Source organism: Echeneis naucrates, chromosome 2, assembly GCF_900963305.1.
Source record: "Echeneis naucrates chromosome 2, fEcheNa1.1, whole genome shotgun sequence".
In the NCBI taxonomy this organism is placed as follows: Eukaryota; Metazoa; Chordata; class Actinopteri; order Carangiformes; family Echeneidae; genus Echeneis; species Echeneis naucrates.
The window spans coordinates 12,158,366-12,178,111 of NC_042512.1; the positions used below are offsets into that span (position 1 = coordinate 12,158,366).

The following is a 19,746-nucleotide window of genomic DNA, read 5'->3' on the forward strand; positions in this document are numbered from 1 at the left end:
GTTTGATGCGGTGCTGAAAATGCTGATTTTCTCCCCCGCTCCAGGCAGTTTGTGGACGCCTGCGGTCAGGGGCTGGGGGTGAACGAGCGGCTGATCAAAGAGGACCAGCAGGAGTATCATGACGAGATGAAGGCCAACTACAGAGATCTGACCAGGGAGCTGTCCAACATCATGCACGAACAGGTAGGAACCTGATCAGCGATCAGTCAAATCTTGTGTTAAATGTGTCATGTTAAATGGCCTATCCTCTTCCTAACCACAACTCTTATCTCCTCTCTTTGTGCTGGCCCGAACAGATCGGATGGTAACACTGTGTCTTTGTTATTCCTTTTCCTTAAGGAACAGTAACAGACTGGAAAGTGTTGATTATATAGATTTTAATAAAAAATTATCGGAAAATGCAACAAACCCTAACCCTCCTGATGTTTTTTTTTTTTCCCCCTCCAGCCTTTACATGCATGTGTTTATCTCTTAAAATAACGATCCTTAGAAATGACCGTTTCTTCTAGATAAACCCTGTGGAGGACGGTACGAGGAGCACTCTGTCTGACTCCATGGGCATCTTCAACGCCATCAGTGGCACGCCAACCAGTGCGAACCTTCATGGCTCCCTCTGATCTCCACCTCTGATGACCACTCACACTACCTGGCAGTCCAGAGGAAACAATTCAGACCCAAACCCTACCAGTAGGCCCATTGTTCTTGTTTCCTATGGAGACTAAGGAACCAGGTTGAAGCCATAAAGAAGGTTTTGTTTCACCCTATGAGCTTATGTGATCTTAATTGTTCTGAAAAAGAGGAACTACATGCAGCATTGACCCAGGGCTCTGTTTTGTTAGTGAGAGCGTGTCAGGAGGGTTTTTTGAGAAAAATGCTGCTGCTGTAACTGTATCATGTTCTGTTACTGATGCACAGTATTTTTACATGTCTTGTGTTCTTTTCTTCTCAGCAGCTACAGCAGACGCATTTTATCTCTTCGCTCACCGAGAACATTTAAAAGATGAATCTCTCTATTTTAGGACAATAGACATGAATATAAACTGTCTAAAGCCAAGTGAACCACGATGTTTCAACCTATTTTCTGTATAGAAGTGCGTGCAATATTTTCTATTGTTCCCAAGGCTACCTGCTGCACAGAAAACCACTCTTGCCAAAGACATTAGAAAGACGACTGTGCAATGCAAGATCAGCGTGTGACTATTTGAAATCGACCCCTTTGTTTCTTTCGTGTCATGTAGATGCCTTTTTTTATTATCTGTGAGCCAAAAGTTTTTACTTAATGACAGCTCCTGTAAATATGTTTAAAACCTATAAGTGAATAAATCTGGAAAAACAGACTTTCCATGACTTGGTTGACTGACTATCGTTCTCCCCATTTTGCTTTCATCCTTAAGGAAGTATAACATTTAGGGCAAGCAATGTCACAACACTGTGGCATATCAGTTTTTATCATTTCAGTACCATATCATATCAGTTTTTAGGTAATAGTTATTGAGAGTCATTTCCTATAACTCACATTTTAGTGTTGATATGAATGTAGAAAATTCAAAATGTAAAGTAGTTTAGATGCATGAATGTGAATATGAGTTTTATTTCGTCCCTCTGAGATGAACTCTTTTAACCCCAGTTTAAAGTCAGATGATGAGCTTTGGAAAATGGAAAAAACATCGTTGTTCGTCAGTGTCAGAGTGAATGGAGCTGTGCTGTAGTTAGCCATGGAGACACGAGTGACATCGGGATGCTGACTCCAGTAAAATCCCGCGCTGTGCTCACTGCCATGTAAAAGGCCGGCTAATCCCACCTCGTATCACTGACCCCACACACACACACACACACACACACACACACTCTCCTACATCTTATTGTGTTCTGTCAGGTTGCAGAACAAACCCAAACTGCCACAGTTTTGGACATTTGGGGGGCTCATCATCATGTATCTGCCGTGAGTTGTGCTTTTCTTTCATAGTGAGTGTGTTTGTCTTTTTTTTTTTTTTTTTGAAGATTGTAAAGCACATTTCCAAGAATTTTTTTTCTGTAGTAGAAAAGTCATTTACATTTTAGGATAGAAGGTCTCTCAAAAAATAAATAAATAAATAAATAAAAATCTCATACAGAAATGTAAACTACTGCAGAAGTGACATATCACACAGATATGTACAGATACAATATTTTTCAACAGCATATTATTGAAACCTCTAACTACTGTTTGCCGTGAATTAGCAGGCATGCTTATAATAAGAAAGCATAGAAACAAGAAAAACACTGAAAATTGTCGTGTTTTTCAACTCACCAGACCGATTGCCTTTCCCAGAGTCATAAAGTCATTAGTCAGTGATACAAATGTACACACATACACGCTAACATGAGATAAAGATGACAAGAATGTTCTGGCAGGTTGGAATAATTTGCTTGTTGGGAGGAGCTAGAGAAGATACAGCGAGTCCAGCACCTGTGGGTGTCTAAGGAGCTTTGATGGGAGGTTATATATGAAGGTGGCTGGGCCTGGACTTGGTCTTCTTGTCCTAAACTTTGACAGGGGAGGATACAGTTGGAGAAACAGCAGCCATGGAAGGTGAGATCCAATCTGGAGGGGGGGGGGGGGGCCATGTGTCCAACTGGAAATTAAAATTACAGATATATAGAGGAATAATCTTTATATCAGCTGTCACACTTTGTTCACTGTATTCATGATGTGTAATATCTTTCTGCAGAGAGAGGAGACATGAAGAAGCCCAGGGCCAAAAGCGTAAGTCTGATCTACAAAATCTAGAAATGCATATTCATAGGAGTAAAGAAAATAACTAGCACATATACGCTTACGATGAGATAACATTCAAACAACTTCTTCCTGCAGGCTACAGTGTTTGGCTACCCAGTCAGTATCTTCTTCATTGTGGTCAATGAGTTCTGCGAGCGCTTCTCCTACTATGGCATGCGAGGTGAGTTGCACCTTTCGTGACATTTATTCATGATTGCACACCACTTGCGCCCAGTGGTGGAAGGTAGATTAATCCCATTGTCATTGTTCTTGCGTGTTAAGCTTTTCCTATCTGTAATATATGGTGTTCTCCAGAGTACCATATGAATCATGTGCAACCAATATTTAAATATCCAACATTCTGTACAGATAAATATCAACTCTAAAAACATGAATAAGTAATCATAATGTTCACATTGTTTTGTATCAGGAATAGTTTCACTCATTATATGTGGCGGTACTATTGTACTTTTACCTGCAGATGAATATTTGAACAGATTTATTGCTACTTCGCTACTTTTCTATCCACCTCTTTTCTTTTTCTTTTTTAAATTCTGACGCCCTTTCCGTCTCCCCATCTGCAGCCGTGCTGGTGCTGTACTTTAAGTACTTCCTGGGGTGGGACGATGACTTCGCCACCACCATCTACCACACCTTTGTGGCCCTCTGCTACCTGACGCCCATCCTGGGAGCCATCGTGGCCGACTCGTGGCTCGGCAAGTTCAAGTGAGTTTCAGAATCTGCGAAACTTTAGCGCAAAAGAAAAAAACAGACATTTGATTCATATGGTATGGTTGATATGGTGATATGGTTTTTGACCCTTCACTATCTGATGCATATGTGAACCTGACGTCCACCCGTTCAACCCTCTGCTCCTTCCTCTGCTTAGGACTATTGTCTACCTGTCCATCGTTTATGCACTGGGACAAGTCATCATGGCTGTGAGCGCCATTCATGACATCACAGACACAAACAGAGACGGCACTCCTGATAACATGACGTTCCACGTGTGAGTTGAGCGCTCTCAGAAATAAATGCACAACAGCGAAGCGAGCATAGACATATAGTGACGCTGTGTTTGTCTCCCAGAGCTCTGTCCATGGTGGGTTTGGTCCTTATTGCCCTGGGGACAGGAGGCATCAAACCCTGCGTGGCTGCCTTTGGCGGAGACCAGTTTGAAGACCATCAGGTTAGATGTGGCTCAAGCACACACATACTGTTCATACACAAAATTAAATGTGAAAAAAACAGGATAGTTCCACAATAAATACGGATAAAAGATTCTATCTTTCAATGGAAAGACATTCGTGTTACAATAGTGTGTCATTCATAGCTATATTAGGAAAAATTGAGACAATTATCAAGACATAATACAACAAAGTTTTATTTTTCCTTTTTGAAATGTTGGATGATTCTGCAAAATGGAGGTTTAACCTAAAAGTAAAATTTTTAATAACACAATCAGGGACACAAGTCTATTAAGTCTGTCCCTTGTACGCACATTTGCACACGCAGCAATTAAAAAAACAATAGCTGTCAGCGTTTCTTGTATCTGCTTCCTCGTCGTTTGTTGTTTATTAACTAGTGGCCGCAAGTCCATCTGTCTCAGTCACTTTATTACACTGTTCAAGGCCACCGAGACAGATGATCTCTTCGTGGTAACAGCACATGATGTTATATAAGAGCTTGGAAAAAAGCCATCATATATGATGTCAATGCACACACTTTGTTTAATTGCCTGTGTCTAACAGGAGAAGCAGAGAAGCACTTTCTTCTCCATCTTCTACCTGTCCATCAACGCTGGCAGCCTGCTGTCTACAGTCATCACCCCCATCCTCAGAGGTGAGTTAGGACCATCAAATATAAATGACAAGCAAATATGGACAAATGTAAAAATCTGTCTTTCTGTCTTTGTGCGCTTTCCAGCTCAGGAATGTGGCATTCACGTCCCACAGAAGTGCTACCCTCTGGCCTTTGGAGTCCCTGCAGCTCTCATGGTGGTGGCTCTGAGTAAGAACCGTGAACATGCCGATAAACTTTCATGTTCAAAGCAGAGGAATTGTCCATTTGGGATAAATAGAGTTGTCTGAAATCCTAAAATAACCTTATTGACTGTAAATACTCATGATTTATGATAATATAAAACATTTATTTTTGTAAGAAGGTGAACAAAGATAACAGAGGACAAAAGCATAATGACATGGTACATCTTTTAGCGCCTTAATTTGGTAAATAATAATATATTAATAATAAATTATTTTCTTTCTTTGTGGCTGCAGTTGTGTTCATTGTTGGAAGTGGTATGTACAATAAGACTGCTCCTCAGGGCAACATCCTGGTGAAGGTCTGCAAATGCATCGGGGTAAGATATGAATATTTCTCTAAATGTGTTTCAGCTTTAGGGTGGATTTGAGAAGATTTAAAATAAAATCTCTGAGCATTAAAATTTATGAAGTGCATGAAATGTCTTTTTTGCTTTCTGTAGTTTGCGATCAAGAACCGCTTTCAGCATCGTTCTCCTCAGTACCCCAAGAGGAGCCACTGGATGGACTGGGCCGAGGAGAAATATGATGTGAGCGCAGTGGAGACACGCAGAAGCACATTCATGTATAAAAAGTATCATTCTCCTAATCCTTCTCCGTTTTTGTCCAGAAACTGCTGATTGCTCAGGTGAAGATGGTGCTGAAGGTGCTCTTCCTTTACATCCCGCTGCCCATGTTCTGGGCTCTGTTTGACCAGCAGGTACCCACAATAGAAATACCGAATTCATACTGTGTAGCCAGAACTCAGAGACAGATTAAAGAGCTGCGTCTCCTCTGCAGGGCTCAAGATGGACCCTCCAAGCGACCACCATGGACGGTGACTTTGTGAGTGTCCTGTTTTTAAGAATCACTCTTTGTTTGCTCAAACCACAGAGAAGACTCTTTTGCAATCTAACCTCTCCTTTTTGCTCCTCGACAGGGAATACTCATAATTCAGCCCGATCAGATGCAGGTGAGACATTTGCTGCTGATGACACCTTCGCTAGTTTTTTTTTTTTTTTTTAAATTCTGAGTGGTATCTCTATCTGCTGATGGATAAGGCTTAAAAGAGTTGCTCTCTTTCTTCCCACCAGACTGTCAACCCTATTTTGATCCTGATTTTGGTGCCGATCATGGACAGTGTGATCTACCCGCTGATTTCCAAGTGCAAATTAAACTTCAGGTGAGTGAAGTTTATTATTACAGCTTATTCATGACATTGTCAACCATTCACGATGAAAAGGTCGCTGAGCGTATCGTGTGTCTTATCAAAGCCTATCGTTTGTTTGCTTGGCAGTCCGTTGAAGAGGATGACTGTGGGGATGTTCCTCGCTGCGCTTGCATTCGTGGCTGCCGGTCTGGTCCAGATACAGATTGATGTAAGGAGAACACACACGTAAATTAAGAAAAACACTTAACTAAACACACTTAACACTTAAACACACCAGAGCTTATGATCACAACACACATCAACTTCCATTCCTCTTCTAGCAAACTCTGCCCCAGTTCCCATCAGACACCGTGAGCCAAGCGAAGTTCATCAACATGCTGGACAGAAAGTTGCCCATAAGAGCCGGAGCCAACAACTTCACCCTGGATCCTTTCACGGTACTCTGTCAAAACTGTGTTGACACTTGGTGCATCTCCACACTCATTTAGAGTTAAGATTGGAGGACATATCGACGATAACTCTTATTTTCTCCCACAGTCCAACGGAGATTACCTGAACTTTGAAGACTCATTTCAACTGAACGTGAACTATAGCAACAACTTCGTGCTGTCTCTTTCGGAGGGAAATCGGAGTACCGTTGTCATCATTCAGGACGGGCCCACACCGAGGCCTCTCACTGTGAGCACGACTGCCAGATTGGGTTTAAATCCAACAGAAAGGACTTTTTTTTTGTCTGCTCCGGCATAAAAAAGTGGAGAAATTTTGCGTCAACTCTCAAATGATAGCATATAGAATAGAAAATAATTTTATGCTCATTTGTCAGAATACCATGAGGTGTGTACATTCCACATACATCTGCTGTGACCAGTGAGACAAAAAAAAACATTTCTATGATTTACTTATTTAAGATCCTCCTCCTTAATAATAATTTTAAACTGCCAACAACATCAGCATTATTTTTATGATTAAAAAGCCCTCACGAAATGTGATTTAAGTTTCCAGTATCAGCATGTGGAAAATCTAAATTATATTTCATTCCCACAGTTCATTGACACCAAAACAAAGCCGGAGCAGGGAGCTAATAGCATCAGGTAAGTCTCCGACTGTTTGGTGAATGAGACTGAATTCGGTACAAGGTGTTTTTAAAAAATTCTTGGCAAATTAGTTGTCTGCACTTGGAGTTCCAGTTACTTGTGGTGTAAAGTAAGCATATGCTTGCTGTTTATTGAGCCTCTAATAAAAAAAAAAAAAAAAACCAACTTGCTCTTTTAAATTCCATGGATATAATGAAGACCATTCATTTTGGGTCACGAGGCAACGATGAGTTTTGTTGCTTCTCAATTCAATTATTCATTGATTATTCATGTCTGACTTTTCTCTCCTCAGATTTTTCAATGGTTTTTCCTCAACTATGAATTTAAGTCTGGGAACTGAGGACACTGGGCCCGTTGCCACCAACACCATGTCGGATTATATTCTGGTGCCACAGGGACAGTAAGAGGCATTTCATTCTGTACGTCTCATACATTCATGCTCGAGGAACATCCGTCGCCCTGATTGCTGTTTTTCTTGTCAGGGCTGCGTACCGGATCAAGGATAATGCTGGAAAAGAATGTTTGTACACTCAAAGCCTGGGCTTTGGCAGCTCTTACACCTTGATCATCAAACCAACATTTCAATTTGGACAAAATGTGAGTCATGAATGCCATTTTCAGGCTCAGTAAAATCTTGAATGTGACTCTTTGCCTGAATTAGCACATCCGACTGTCTGTCTGCGTCCTGTAGTGTACAGAGAGCATCCAGCCTGTGATGGACATCAGCCCGAACAGTTTCCACATGGCCTGGCAGATTCCTCAGTATTTCCTCATCACTGCAGGAGAGGTGGTCTTCTCTGTCACTGGCTTGGAGTTCTCCTACTCACAGGTAGCGGATATGTTCTTCATCCACTTGTTCTGAGTCAGCTCGCGGATAATACAGTTATCAAAGCTATCGAGCTTCTTCTGTCAGTTCGTGAACACTTTATCTTGATGTCTTTGATCATTTTCTGTAAAATGTGGCTTGATTTGAATCTCCTCTTCCTCTCCAGGCACCCAGCAACATGAAGTCTGTGCTGCAGGCTGGTTGGCTGTTAACCGTTGCTGTCGGGAACATCATTGTGCTGATTGTCGCTGAAGCTGCAACGCTCTCAGAACAGGTGAGTGGATTATACTGAAACATGTGTTGTATTTGTGGTCATGCTAAGGTGCTCTAATGTCTAAGGTCCAGGTTTATATTTGATGGACAGGAGGATCAGAATGGTGTCAACCATCTCAGCTAAATCTCTGCGTAAATGAGTACGATTAGTTTTGCTCCAAATTAACAGTGTGAATGTCTTTTTTTTTTTTTTTGTTCACTAGTGGGCCGAGTACATCCTCTTTGCCTCTCTGCTCATCTTAGTGTGCATCATCTTTGCCTTCATGGCCTATTTCTATACCTACATTGACCCAACCAAGATAGAAGCCCAGTTTGCTCACAATGACGATGATGAAAAGAAGAGAAAAAGCGTGGAAATGGTAAGGAAGGACTCATTTCAGAACCACAACAAAAACCGAAGGAGCTCCGACTCCAACTTTGATGAGAACAAATTTAAAAACTCCAGGCTGTAACGTGACCCTTCTCCACGGCTCTTACCTCTTCTTTTGGTTCTGCGTTTCACGGCTGAGAGTGCCTGCTCCATTTCTTTCTTTGGTCACTTTGTCAGCGCAGTCAGGAGCACTGCTGAACATGCAGTGTTTAGAATGAGTGGATGATATGAGTGAAATGGTACAGAGCTTGTGAAAACACGGAAATGGGGCTTGGTCAGTTAAGCTCTTTGTGGACAGTATTAATGAAGGCTCTTGGGAGGAATTATTCAAACACTATGATTGCCAGTTCTTGAGAGAATATTTCTTGTTTTACTATTTAAATCCGTAGACCTTTTCTGGTTGTTGATTTGATATTTCACTGTTGTAAATTAGTTTTTGCACTGTGTAACTACATCTTGATGTTTGTTTCATAGTCTTTTGTCATGTAATTGAGTATACATGCAAAGAAACCATTCCACTTGTATTTATTTTCAAGGACAGTGTATGTATTGTAATATATTGTCACTATTTTATATATAATGGTCGCAACACTATCCTGTAATCACTGAGATTTATCGAAGATTTTGATAAGGATGCCGGCAAGCTGTAAGGAAACATCTGTATAAACAGTGCCTCCATTCGAGCTATGTAATGACACAATTTCAAATAAACTCCTTTTGCTCAATACAAAGTGAGTTATGAGTGTGTGGGGAACTTCAAAAATCTCACACGGAAATGTTGTGCCTGCGGCCAAGAAGTCGTCATAACGTGATTAAGGGTTTAAATACAAGCCAGATGTTTATAGATCATGTAACAATGCATTTTAACGTTATGATTTAGAATCATCATTAACTAATAGATTATCATTTAATGTTTTGTTGTTATACACTCCGGCAGCAGGTGGCGGTGTGCTCCCCTTACCCCCCCCCCCCCAAAAAAAAACAAACAACGAAGAAGTAGTTTTTACCGGATATTGGAATTATCACGATAGGGCGCGAGATTCAAAATGGCTGCCGCCGTAAACAAACTCCTTTTTGCAAAGCTAAAGCTCGTCTTTTTCCTCACATTTAAACACCGGAATAGATAAGATAATGCTTTTTGTCAGAATGTATGGAGTTAAAGTTGGAAGAGGAGCAGGGGAACAGCTGAAACAAGCAGGGAAGTGTTCCTCCACGACCGGAAATGGAGACTCCAATCAAAAGGTTTGACAGCTCCTGCTCAACACATACCTCATTTAAAAATCATCTTCAATGGAAGAAAAGCCATAAAACAAATAGAAGGCATTAAAAAAAAAATAGCTTCAAATTAGCACCAGTAAGGGAAACACTGACTGATCATTTCATGAAAGAGATGCTTAAGTCCTCAGTTACCATTAGATCTTTATTTCTCATGTCACTTTGAAAGCTTACAAGGAGCTTACATTTAACTTGGGAATTCTGAAATGACACAAGCAAAGATTATATACAGTACTATAAACTGTCAGCTATGATAAAGGAGACCAAATGTACACATTTCGTAGTTATTTCCGTAGCATATGTTTTCTGTAAGGTATAGATATTTTTTGCCGGAGGCAGGTGCCCATATCCATAAAGCATTCAACATTTCCATACTTAACTCTTTGCAGTTATAAAAATATCAGATATTTCATAATTTCTTTCAATCCCTGTGTTGACAAGTGCGTCTTGATGCAACTCCTCAACATTATTGCTGCATTAGCACAGTAGTAAATTCTGGAACTCTTAAGTAAACATATAGTAAAACATGGCTATTAGCAACTTTTTTCGTTTTGTGGTTTGTTTGTTTTTTTTCCTCTTACAGGTTTCTTTAAATACTCAACACTTTCAAAGTGCAAAAAAATTATCTGAAAATTAGAAAAGGAAAAAAAAAAAAAAAAAAAGGTGCAAATCATACTACAAACATCTGGTGAAAGCATAAAAGAGGACATGGCACTTCTATAGCATGGCGTGGAAGTGTTCGAACGCACGTCTGGGGTGAGAAAGTACGGATGGCATTGATTTCTGCAGCGTATGCTTTCGTTTGGCCATGAGCAAGTGTCAGTGTGGTGATTGCCTGCAATGGTCTTTGCAAGTTATTCCTCACCGCCATTTTTACTGTTGAACATAACACTGAGGATAAATTACAAGTCGGGGGGGGGGGGGGGAAACCCAAAACAAAAAAAACAAAACAAAAAAAAAAACAAAAAACACTTCACATGATATCAGCATTCGACTGTCCATTGTGGTTCCTTCTTGTAATTGTCCTCAGCTCCACTCAGTAATGTTATGCAAGAGCCACTACTTTCATTCTTGTTCTAAACAAATTCAAAACTGACTTAAATTGTCTAAACATAAGTACAGACGGAGTCCCCCACTCCCCCGCCCGCCCCGACTACAAAAACAAAGGAAAAGCCTCTAAACGAAATAAGCTTAGTATCATAGTTAGTTGGCTGCTTCGGCAGGTGATTGAAATGGAAGATTGGAGTTCAGTCACTTCCAAAGAAAACACTGAAAAATACTGAAGTTCGTTCGTTCGACAACTGACGAGTAAATAAAACAAACTCAACTTTGTGATGAAACGCAGAACGCAGTTGTGTGTGTGTGTGTGTGTGTGTGTGTGTGTATCTCAAAAAGGCAAGGCATTTCCTGTTCTTTCTGTACTTCTCAAATTTTTTAAATATCTACTTCTATATCTACAAAATGCGCATGACCATTTTGTACACAGTGATTCATTTCCCGCAATGACAACTTGAAATCATGTACAGCATGGCGAACCCCCCCCCACCTCCCCTGCATCCCCACCCCCCAACACCCTGCTTCCTCCTCCTCCCACTGCCTTGGAGGACAAAATCCACTTAAAGCACTTTACCTGAGGTTTCATTAAGAATGCTGCAATTTGCCTAAACAGGGAGTCTTACATACGCACAAGCACACATGCACTCACACACACAGACACGCAGCTTGCACACTAAGATAATATCCCTGCAGGTTCATCAAGCATGCTTTCCGAGGTTCTGGGGATATGACGCCTGCATTAAGAGGGGACTGAAGTCTTGTCTTGGATTTGGGGAGGGGGGGGAGTTTTCAGCTCCTTACTGAGTGAATTCCCCGTCGAGGCTTCATGCTGTGAGGCCGGAGAAGCCTTATGTCCACAGTCTGACTGGGCTGTTGATGTCGTTTTCTAGCCGGCTGCTCTGACTTTGTGTGCCATGCCCCATTTGCTGCAGAATCCACAGGTTCTGCTGTCCCCCTCCCCTCTCAGAAAGTAGCTCTCCAGAATTTCTCTTATTGTCCTCCTATTTGGAGTGCAGTCATTTTTACAGGCTGGGTTATGCCCCCCCCCCACCCAGACACGAGAGGTCAGCTGGTTTTGAATGAGTTGACACATGACTCTGACCTGGCTGTGGTGTTGGGGTGGGGGGGTTGGGGAGAACTCGGGGGCCTGGGAGAGCAGGGCTGGGGCAGAGAGCGAATCACTATGGGGAGGAGGAGGATGTCCTGCTCGTGGAGAAACTGCAAGACAAGATCAGAATGGCACAGGCAGATAAATACACTGAAGGAGGCCTGGATCATGTGATCAGAGTCTGCTCTGGCGTTACCTCTGGAGTCTGTGGACCATGTGGGCCACCAGGGAGTCGGAGATGCCGGGGTAGGCCTCCTCAGCCAGCAGGATGGCTTCCCTCAGCTCATCCAGGACCATGGGGTTTCCGTTCACCTGCTCCTGTCGCGCCTTCAGCTGGGACAGGTGAGGAGGCAGAGATCTGGTTAACTTCAGAGTCTGTGCAATTTAAAAAGGACCCTCTCTGGTCCTAGTGGTCTCACAAGTACAGTCTGGACACAAAAAGCTCTAACGCACTGTCAGAAGGGGGAAATTGAGGTGAGTGTGAATGAGACAGGACCTCACCTCAGCTAGCGCAGGAGAGATGACTGTGGCCAAGCTCTGCGAATAAGGCCTCTTTGGAATGTCTTTTGTCTGTGGACACAAAAACAGACGCGAGATTGGGAGTGAAAGGGGGAGTTTACGTCACATGTTTCAACTCACGCACTGTGTGTGTGATGAGTCTGATATCTCACCTGATCTGTGGCCCCTGACTGTCCCTCCCCGTTCTGCAGCTTCTTGGGGTCTTTCTCTCGTATGGTGAAGATCCAGTCGTCACTGCCAAAGTCATTCCCTCCTGACGCCTGGCCATCCTGCTCTCTGATTCAACACGTTAAAGAGGATTTCAGTGTTCATGGTGAATATTAGGGGGCTTAAAACCTCATAACAAATGTAGGAGGACAAGCAGTTTTCAAAATAAGACATGCATGATTCACAGAGGAATGGATTACTAATGATTGGTGTATTTTTCATAATAAAGCGTCAGCCTTACGAGTCAGACTCATCAGAACTGGACTCTGTGGTTCTGGACTGCTCTGCCTTCCACCTCTTGTATTTGTCCACCAGCTCGGTCAGGTAGGAGGTCTTCTTCGCATGGCGAACGATCAACTTATGCTTCAGCAGCTCTTTGGCAGTCGGCCTCTGTGGAAATGGAGCAGAGTGAGCGAAACTTGTGCACTGTGCTGTCAGGCTGCAGATACTCCAACGCAAAGACTCACAAAACTGGGCTCTTTGTTGAGACAGGCCTCCACAAACTCCTTGAGCGGTTTGCTGTAGTTTCCCTCCAGCGTCGGCGGGTTGTTCTTTGGGATGAGGAATAAAACCTTCATAGGGTGGAGCTCTGAGTGAGGTGGCTCGCCTTTCGCCAGCTCGATGGCCGTGATGCCAAGAGACCAGATGTCAGCCTTGAATGAGCAGCAACAATTTATTTATAGTCAGAACCATTTCTCGCCTGAATTCTCTGCTGTAAACCTCCACTTGTCAAAATCTTACTCTGAATAAGCCTGACGCTACTTGAGCTTTAACATTAACACCGTTGCTGAATCCCGAAGCTTTCCTGTTTGGATGCACTGACTATAAAAGCAGAAATCCACAACCTTTGACCAGAGGTGGGTTGAGCTGTCGGAAAACTGCGCTAAAAATAGCAACCTGACTAAGAGGGGGAAAACTTGTGAAAAGGCAGCTGTATATGGTTTTAATAGTCACGGGCTGCCTGAATGTGACAGTGCATCAACAGAACAAACACAGGCTGTAAATCACAGTGGTGTCATGGCTCCCTTGCAGGCAAGCCAAGGGCTGATTTCATTCATTTATTCATTTATCTTGAAAAAGATCAGAACATAAATGCATTTTCATATCTTGCATTCAAAGTGACCATCTTTAAAATAGCTGCTGTGAAACACAGGAAACAGTTGTGGTTTTAAGCTGCAAATACAATCCTGGTGCACGCACATCAGAAGCAGCCAAACAAAAATGTGACTGTAAATCGTCACCCGACAGAAGTCAAACATGTCTACATGGTGGATAGATGTTTAGTTTTACAGCATCTTGAGTGGCTGATGTAATCAAGTGTTGAGTGTGAGTGTATCTCACCTTGGAGTCGTATGCTGACTGTTTGATGACCTCTGGGGCCATCCAGAAAGGTGTGCCAACAAAGGTGTTGCGTTTGATCTGGGTGTCGGTGAGCTGCCCGGCTACCCCAAAGTCTGCCAGCTTCACCTCTCCTTGCTCGGACAGCAGGACGTTGGCAGCTGTGGGAGGTACAGGGTGTGACAAAACTCAGTCTTGTGTGTTTGGAATTTTCCGTCATTCTCTCTCAGACATTTCTGCTCAGTCCAGACTGTTGGACGCGTGAATTTTCACTCCACTCTGACATCCTGATCACACTGGATACTGCTAGCAAATCTGATAGTTCTCTTTTTTACTGTGCAAGAAATTCTAAAATCTAGTTTTGGCTTCATCAATATGAGGCCTTGAGTGTAGGTTAATGAGGGGAAAAATGGATTTAGAACATTTTAGCATAACACTGCAGCATTACAAAATGTGGAGGGCTCTGTAGACTTACTGGATGCTTCATCTTCAGATACTGTCATCACCAATTCATTTAATAAACAGGGAACTGTCAAAAGCCTTTTAGTGATGTGCTGCCGTGTTTCCCTCAACTCCCCAGCGAAACCCAAACAACATAATGAATGAAACCGTGAGTGCACATCAATACCATTAACGTGCTACGTGATCTCTGTGTGCTCGCTGAAACCTGCATCCTCTCAGTCGGCCGGTTACCTTTGATATCCCTGTGGATTTTCTTCTCTGAATGCAGATACTCCAGGCCCTTCAGGATCTCTCTCAGGATTGTTGCAATTTGGGTCTCGTCCAGAGCTCCAGGCTCCATCTTTACGAGATAAAAAACAAAACCAGAGAGCTGTGGGTGTCTGAGCCTCGGGGTGAAGGATTGTTAGTTTTACACTCGCGACAATTTTAATTAAGTTGAAAGTAGCCGAGTGAGATGGAGCTGAAGATTCATCCTGCACCTTTTTCAGATTCTTCATCTTGATTTTTTTTTTTGGTTAACTGAGGCTTTCTTTGTCGGTCCTTATCTCAAAGTCTCTTATTGATTGCATCACAAATAATTCATTTCAAAGATGCGTGTGCTTCCAGAGCCTGGTGTGATTCCTGTGTCACAGAGCTTCACTGCTGTCTGACAACAGTGAGTCACATTGTTGCATTGGGTGACTTCATTACCATGAACACACAAACAAAACACACACACACACACAGTAAATGCCAACAGTAATGACCAGAGCATCAAATATGGATTAATCTGTCACTATCTGAGTAACATCTGCTAAAAACTGCAATGATAACATTTTTGCTTTGGGTGTTTTAATGCTATTGTTGCTGATAACAATCAGGTCAAATTAAAAAAAAAAAACATGACTTTTGGAAATTTCTGTTATCTAAATGTTGAGGAACAAACATAATCTGCTTCACACAACAGTGAAGCACTTGATTACTAATACATCATGAACTTATTTTTATTTTTTTAATTAATTTTTTTAAATTGGATAATGATGGTAGTGGGCGGTTCTTAGCACCGGTTCTACTGTCCCAATTTCCTCAGGGGAATTTTTGTGGGACAGAAAGCTAATCAGAAGCTCAGTCTAACAAAAGCAGGACGCAGTGAATCACTTACCAAGTCTAATGCTGAACCTCCGCCTAAATACTCCATGATGATCCATAACTTTGTGTCCTGGAGTGGTGGAGACAGACAGGAGAGATTAAAGCACATTCCCAAACAAGTTTTAATTACAGAATTAGGATCTTGGTGGGTGTCTAAAGTCATCCGAGGCTAATTCCTGTTTAATTTCAGATTACTCAGGGTACAGGCCGAGAAATCCTTAGGTGTGTCATCCCGTTTGTGTACTTGTAGGTTTGACATAACAGCAAAATAATGAGCATTAAATGCATTTTATAATGACATGTATGCACACGTGTGTCACCTTCAGGTATGAGCCATAGTACTTGGTGACAAAGGGGCTGTCACATTGGCTCAGCACTGTGATCTCCTGCTGGATGTCTTCAATCTCGTCTTCCGCCTCCTCCAGGTCGATGATCTTGATGGCAACGACCTTTTGGGTGCGATTGTCGATGCCTTTGAAGACCTCACCAAATGAACCCTTGCCAATGCGTTCCAGCTTGGTGAACAGCTCCTCCGGGTCCACTTTGGCATTCTGGCAGTGATGAAGAGGGAGGTAACAAAGAACGGAGGAAAGGGAAGGCGGATTAAAAAAAACACACACACACACACACACACAAAAAAAGAGGAACGTGTGAAAAGAACTGAATGTTGGGGAGTAAATAGGAAACACCAGCAGGGGGCCATTCTTACAGGATGCATTAATTCACTCACTGCAACACCTTGTGTTTTTGTACAGAAAGAACAAGACAGGAGAATGAAAGGGAAAGAGTGTAACAATTGGATAACATGCAGATTAAAAGAAAATTTAAATAACACAATCATGTACCTGAATGTTAATTTAGTCCTTTGATGGTACAACTGCATCTTTGGGGTCTTTTCCCCTCCTATTTATAGACTAGAACTAACAGACTTGAACAGGTCGCGGTGGTCGTGGCTGCAGCACATCCGTCATCACAGTTTCATGCACACCTTCTCATGACTAAGAGGACCCATCACTCGCTGCATCCACTGTTTTATATGCTACAACTGTACTGCATCAATGTACGTTTTTTGGGCTATTATTCTTGTCATCAGAATGACATAAAGAGCATTTCATTCATATCTGTGAAAGTCCTGTTAAATGCTGTCCGGACACAACTGTTTCAGTTATTCATAATATGAAACTCAGGCTTTATCAGGGGCTAAACATGTTTGCTGGCATCTTCCCTGACACCTGAAGAATATTCAACACCTGTTGACCTTAAAATAAAGCATTCCTGTTGAAGGTTTACAGATTCTTTAACGGTCTGTGATTCATTCTCTTGCAGTGATTATTTAGTTATAAATAAATTACAATAGGTCTGTGCTTAGATGCTGTAATTCGAAGTTTCTAGAGTCATTATTTTTGAGTTAGTTCAAGCTGTATTAGAATGGACCCTCCCACCCAAAAAAACAAACAAACAAAAAAAAAAAAACAGCTCAATGCCTAAAGTGTTCACAAGTCAGGGGAAAAGCTGAAAATGTGTTCAGTGAATCCAATGACCACTGAAGCATATTTTAAACTTCTCTGGCTTAACACGTCAAAGCAAGTATGACTGAATGTGAAATGAAAAAAAGAAAAACACACAAAACAAATAAACAAGAAAAAAAAAAATACTAAAATGCCTCAGGAAGTGAACTAAAATGACTTAACTCTCCAGAGGCTGTTATGTGGGAAACACAAAAGCAGGCGCTGACAAAAACAACTTCCTTTTCGGACCTCTTTTGAGCAGGGAAAGGCTCATTATGCACATTTTAAGATAGCTAAAAATGAGACGGCTGCCTTCCAAAAGAAGGGATCCTTGTTTGACCAAAAAGAGACCCTTCTACTGCCGGAGGAGAGATTTATGCAATAAACTAAACTGTGACTGAAAAGAGATGTATTTCAACAAAACAATAAGATGCTTTGCTTGGGAACAAGAGTTCAAACTAGAACAAGAGCCTCAAGTCTAAAAGCAGATATATACACTGATCTCCACTGCAACGCTCATTCTCAAATCAGTATCTGAAATATTGATGGAAAATTCAACTAACAAGGGAACAACTTCGATTCCAAGCTTCATCTGCGTGCAACAACAAATTCATACTGAATGAAGGCCACAGTTTCGATGCATTTCTCCCCCCAAAGTCTGAATCAGCTGCAAACAACCCTGATGCATGGAGCAGTTTACATCAATAACACAACTACCCTCCCTTTGGGGACAATACCAAAGATAGACAGGGGCAAGAAGGAGGTTTGTGTGTGCAGGATAGTTTATTTGGAGGCTTCCTTCAAGTGGCCGAGGAAATAACCGGAATTTTCGGAATCAATGCGTACATGTGGCAAATTAAAATTAATTATACAAGTGAAAGGACACAGATAACTACTCTGGTGCAGCACAATCTCTGCGTTATTCCCATCACAGTCCACAAAACTCAAGGCTTGTGATTAAGATGTGTGTATTTTCAGTCTTCCAGTGACCTCGCCAACGTCTTGCGGACGAGAAGCCGGGCTTACCTGCATCCCGGGAAGGTTCCCCTGGACGGGTGAATGGGCCATGCTGCTGCTGCTGCTGCTGCCTGGATCCGATCCGGGTCCAACAACACGGGGCTGAGATCTCCTCTGTGTCCCGTCTGTTTACAGTCCAGGCTGGGGGTGGGGGCAGGTGGGGAGGGGGGGTTGGTGTGACCAACCGTCCACCCTCTGTGTTTACAGCCGCCGCAGGTACTTTAAAACACGGAGGAAATCGTCCTTCCCACTCGCCCCGATGCGTCTCCACAGCCGAGTCCGAACCCAAAACAGCTGAGCAAGCTAACAGACGGCTGCTAATGCTAACAAGAAATCCGCAATGTTAGCTCGCCAACCGGCTATCTTAGCGCCAGCTACTCACTTAAATCCGATTTGGCCGCAGTCGATCTTAACTCTCTGACACAAAGACGCGGTGCTAGCTGTTTGATTTCTTATTTCCCCCCCCCCAATATGTCACTTTCCGGACGCGTTTGCACTCGCTAGCGCTGTTGTCAGCTAGCTAACATGGTTAGCCCGAGAGCTAACTAGCCAACGCAGACGACCGGACTCCGACCGCAATTTGTCAGCATCCCCGCAAATGTCACCCGATAATGCGGTTTTTATCCGTGCACTAGCTCGGCCCTCGGCGGCTCTACAGGTCTGACATCTGCGGCAGAGAAGGCAGACCAGTGTTTTTGTTTCCTCTCTCACTTTCGTCCCGTACTCTCGGCCATCTTGTCGGTGCTGCTGTGACGCCAGGCCGGGCGGATCCGGATCCGGATCAACCACAACATCCTGATTCCTCAGACGCTCAGGTGCTAAAGTCAGGGGGTCTCCCTCAGCTTCCCCCCCCACAGTCGTGACATAAAAACCTCTAACTCCTATTTGATTAAGACCATGTGATTGGTAATTGATTGATTTGCGATCTCCTGAGAGGTCCCATTGAGTGTTATTAAGATAATCAATAACACCAAATAACAATAGGCTGAATCAAATAACTAATTAGATCAGCACTGTCATGTCCACTGAGCCAGGCTCAGTGCTAATTATCACACCGAAACACACTTTTTGTGCATTTATTCATCATCTTTTATTCCAGTTGCATACAGCAGCTTTTCTTTTGTGCCTTCTACATTTCATCTCAGTTCATGCACATGCAAGATGCAAGATGTTGTGGTTGACAACACAATCGTTCTCCCGAGTAGCCTGAATCAAGCTCTAATGATATCCCAGCCAAATCCAATTTGCATTGCAGCAACAGTAATTGCGCCGCATCTGCCTAACGAGGGCAGTGTTTTGGACTTTGTCCACATGGGGGCGCCAGTGCCTCAGCTCCCCGGCTCCATTCTTGAGTCCATCCATCCGTCGGGCTGCGGTCAATGGAGCAGGGCTGTTTTCAGTCATTTAGATCATTTAGTAAGACATGAGTCATGTATGGATTAGGCGGCTTCATGTTTTTCGCGTGTGCTTGTGGTTCAGGCCGGCGGTGGAGAAAATCCACACGGGGCGGACATAATCAAGACCCCCCCTGCTGGTGTTACTGCCCTTGAAATGGAGTCTGATTAAAAGGCCTGTAACGGAAACATGCCATGTCAATGAGACGCCAGGTCGCTTT

The 19,746-nt window shown here is 42.8% G+C and overlaps 3 protein-coding genes across 5 annotated transcripts in view; 2 read left to right on the plus strand and 1 right to left on the minus strand.

Annotated features, from left to right (window-relative positions):
• Window positions 1–1,337, plus strand: part of LOC115050891 (dedicator of cytokinesis protein 9-like) — a 32,280-nt gene extending 30,943 nt beyond the window's left edge. For both annotated transcript variants that reach the window (XM_029514019.1, XM_029514027.1), the window contains 2 exons: window positions 45–183; window positions 510–1,337. In XM_029514019.1, the coding sequence (XP_029369879.1) occupies window positions 45–183; window positions 510–617 (247 nt within the window). In that variant the 3' untranslated portion in view covers window positions 618–1,337. The remainder of the gene's footprint in view (window positions 1–44; window positions 184–509) is intronic.
• A 794-nt stretch (window positions 1,338–2,131) lies between these two features.
• Window positions 2,132–9,224, plus strand: slc15a1b (solute carrier family 15 member 1b). 2 transcript variants are annotated; one of them, XM_029514559.1, is made up of 23 exons: window positions 2,132–2,572; window positions 2,712–2,746; window positions 2,855–2,939; window positions 3,343–3,484; window positions 3,648–3,767; window positions 3,848–3,947; window positions 4,510–4,600; window positions 4,685–4,768; window positions 5,038–5,120; window positions 5,244–5,330; window positions 5,411–5,500; window positions 5,581–5,625; window positions 5,720–5,752; window positions 5,874–5,962; window positions 6,077–6,158; window positions 6,271–6,387; window positions 6,488–6,628; window positions 6,995–7,041; window positions 7,337–7,444; window positions 7,527–7,641; window positions 7,736–7,873; window positions 8,037–8,144; window positions 8,347–9,224. In XM_029514559.1, the coding sequence occupies exons 1-23, from the start codon at window positions 2,566–2,568 to the stop codon at window positions 8,593–8,595; spliced, it is 2,196 nt and encodes a 731-aa protein (XP_029370419.1). In that variant the 5' UTR covers window positions 2,132–2,565; the 3' UTR covers window positions 8,596–9,224. The 2 variants fall into 2 exon arrangements, with proteins under 2 accessions (XP_029370419.1, XP_029370418.1); XM_029514558.1 differs by lacking the exon at window positions 2,132–2,572 and having other exon boundaries at window positions 2,605–2,746; window positions 4,510–4,768.
• A 2,121-nt stretch (window positions 9,225–11,345) lies between these two features.
• stk24b (serine/threonine kinase 24b (STE20 homolog, yeast)) lies at window positions 11,346–18,881 on the minus strand. Its single transcript, XM_029514562.1, has 11 exons — window positions 18,141–18,881; window positions 15,927–16,157; window positions 15,620–15,676; window positions 14,710–14,818; window positions 14,020–14,177; window positions 13,146–13,331; window positions 12,920–13,068; window positions 12,624–12,747; window positions 12,454–12,522; window positions 12,149–12,285; window positions 11,346–12,062 (listed from the first exon to the last, which is right to left on the minus strand). The coding sequence occupies exons 1-11, from the start codon at window positions 18,180–18,182 to the stop codon at window positions 12,026–12,028; spliced, it is 1,299 nt and encodes a 432-aa protein (XP_029370422.1). The 5' UTR covers window positions 18,183–18,881; the 3' UTR covers window positions 11,346–12,025.
• Between the last annotated feature and the right edge of the window lie 865 nt (window positions 18,882–19,746).

What these genes read in the sequence shown, in the direction of transcription:
- slc15a1b (XM_029514558.1), top strand. Translation starts at nt 2,723, where the DNA reads ATGAAGAAGCCCAGGGCCAAAAGC. An exon ending in TCTCATGGTGGTGGCTCTGA is followed by an intron (nt 4,769 to 5,037) that starts GTAAGAACCGTG and finishes TTGTGGCTGCAG; the next exon opens with TTGTGTTCATTGTTGGAAGT. An exon ending in CAGGGAGCTAATAGCATCAG is followed by an intron (nt 7,042 to 7,336) that starts GTAAGTCTCCGA and finishes TTCTCTCCTCAG; the next exon opens with ATTTTTCAATGGTTTTTCCT.
- stk24b (XM_029514562.1), bottom strand. Translation starts at nt 18,182, where the DNA reads ATGGCCCATTCACCCGTCCAGGGGAACCTTCCCGGGATGCAG. An exon ending in GAGGTTCAGCATTAGACTTG is followed by an intron (nt 14,819 to 15,619) that starts GTAAGTGATTCA and finishes TATCTCGTAAAG; the next exon opens with ATGGAGCCTGGAGCTCTGGA. An exon ending in AGTCAGGGGCCACAGATCAG is followed by an intron (nt 12,523 to 12,623) that starts GTGAGATATCAG and finishes TTGTGTCCACAG; the next exon opens with ACAAAAGACATTCCAAAGAG.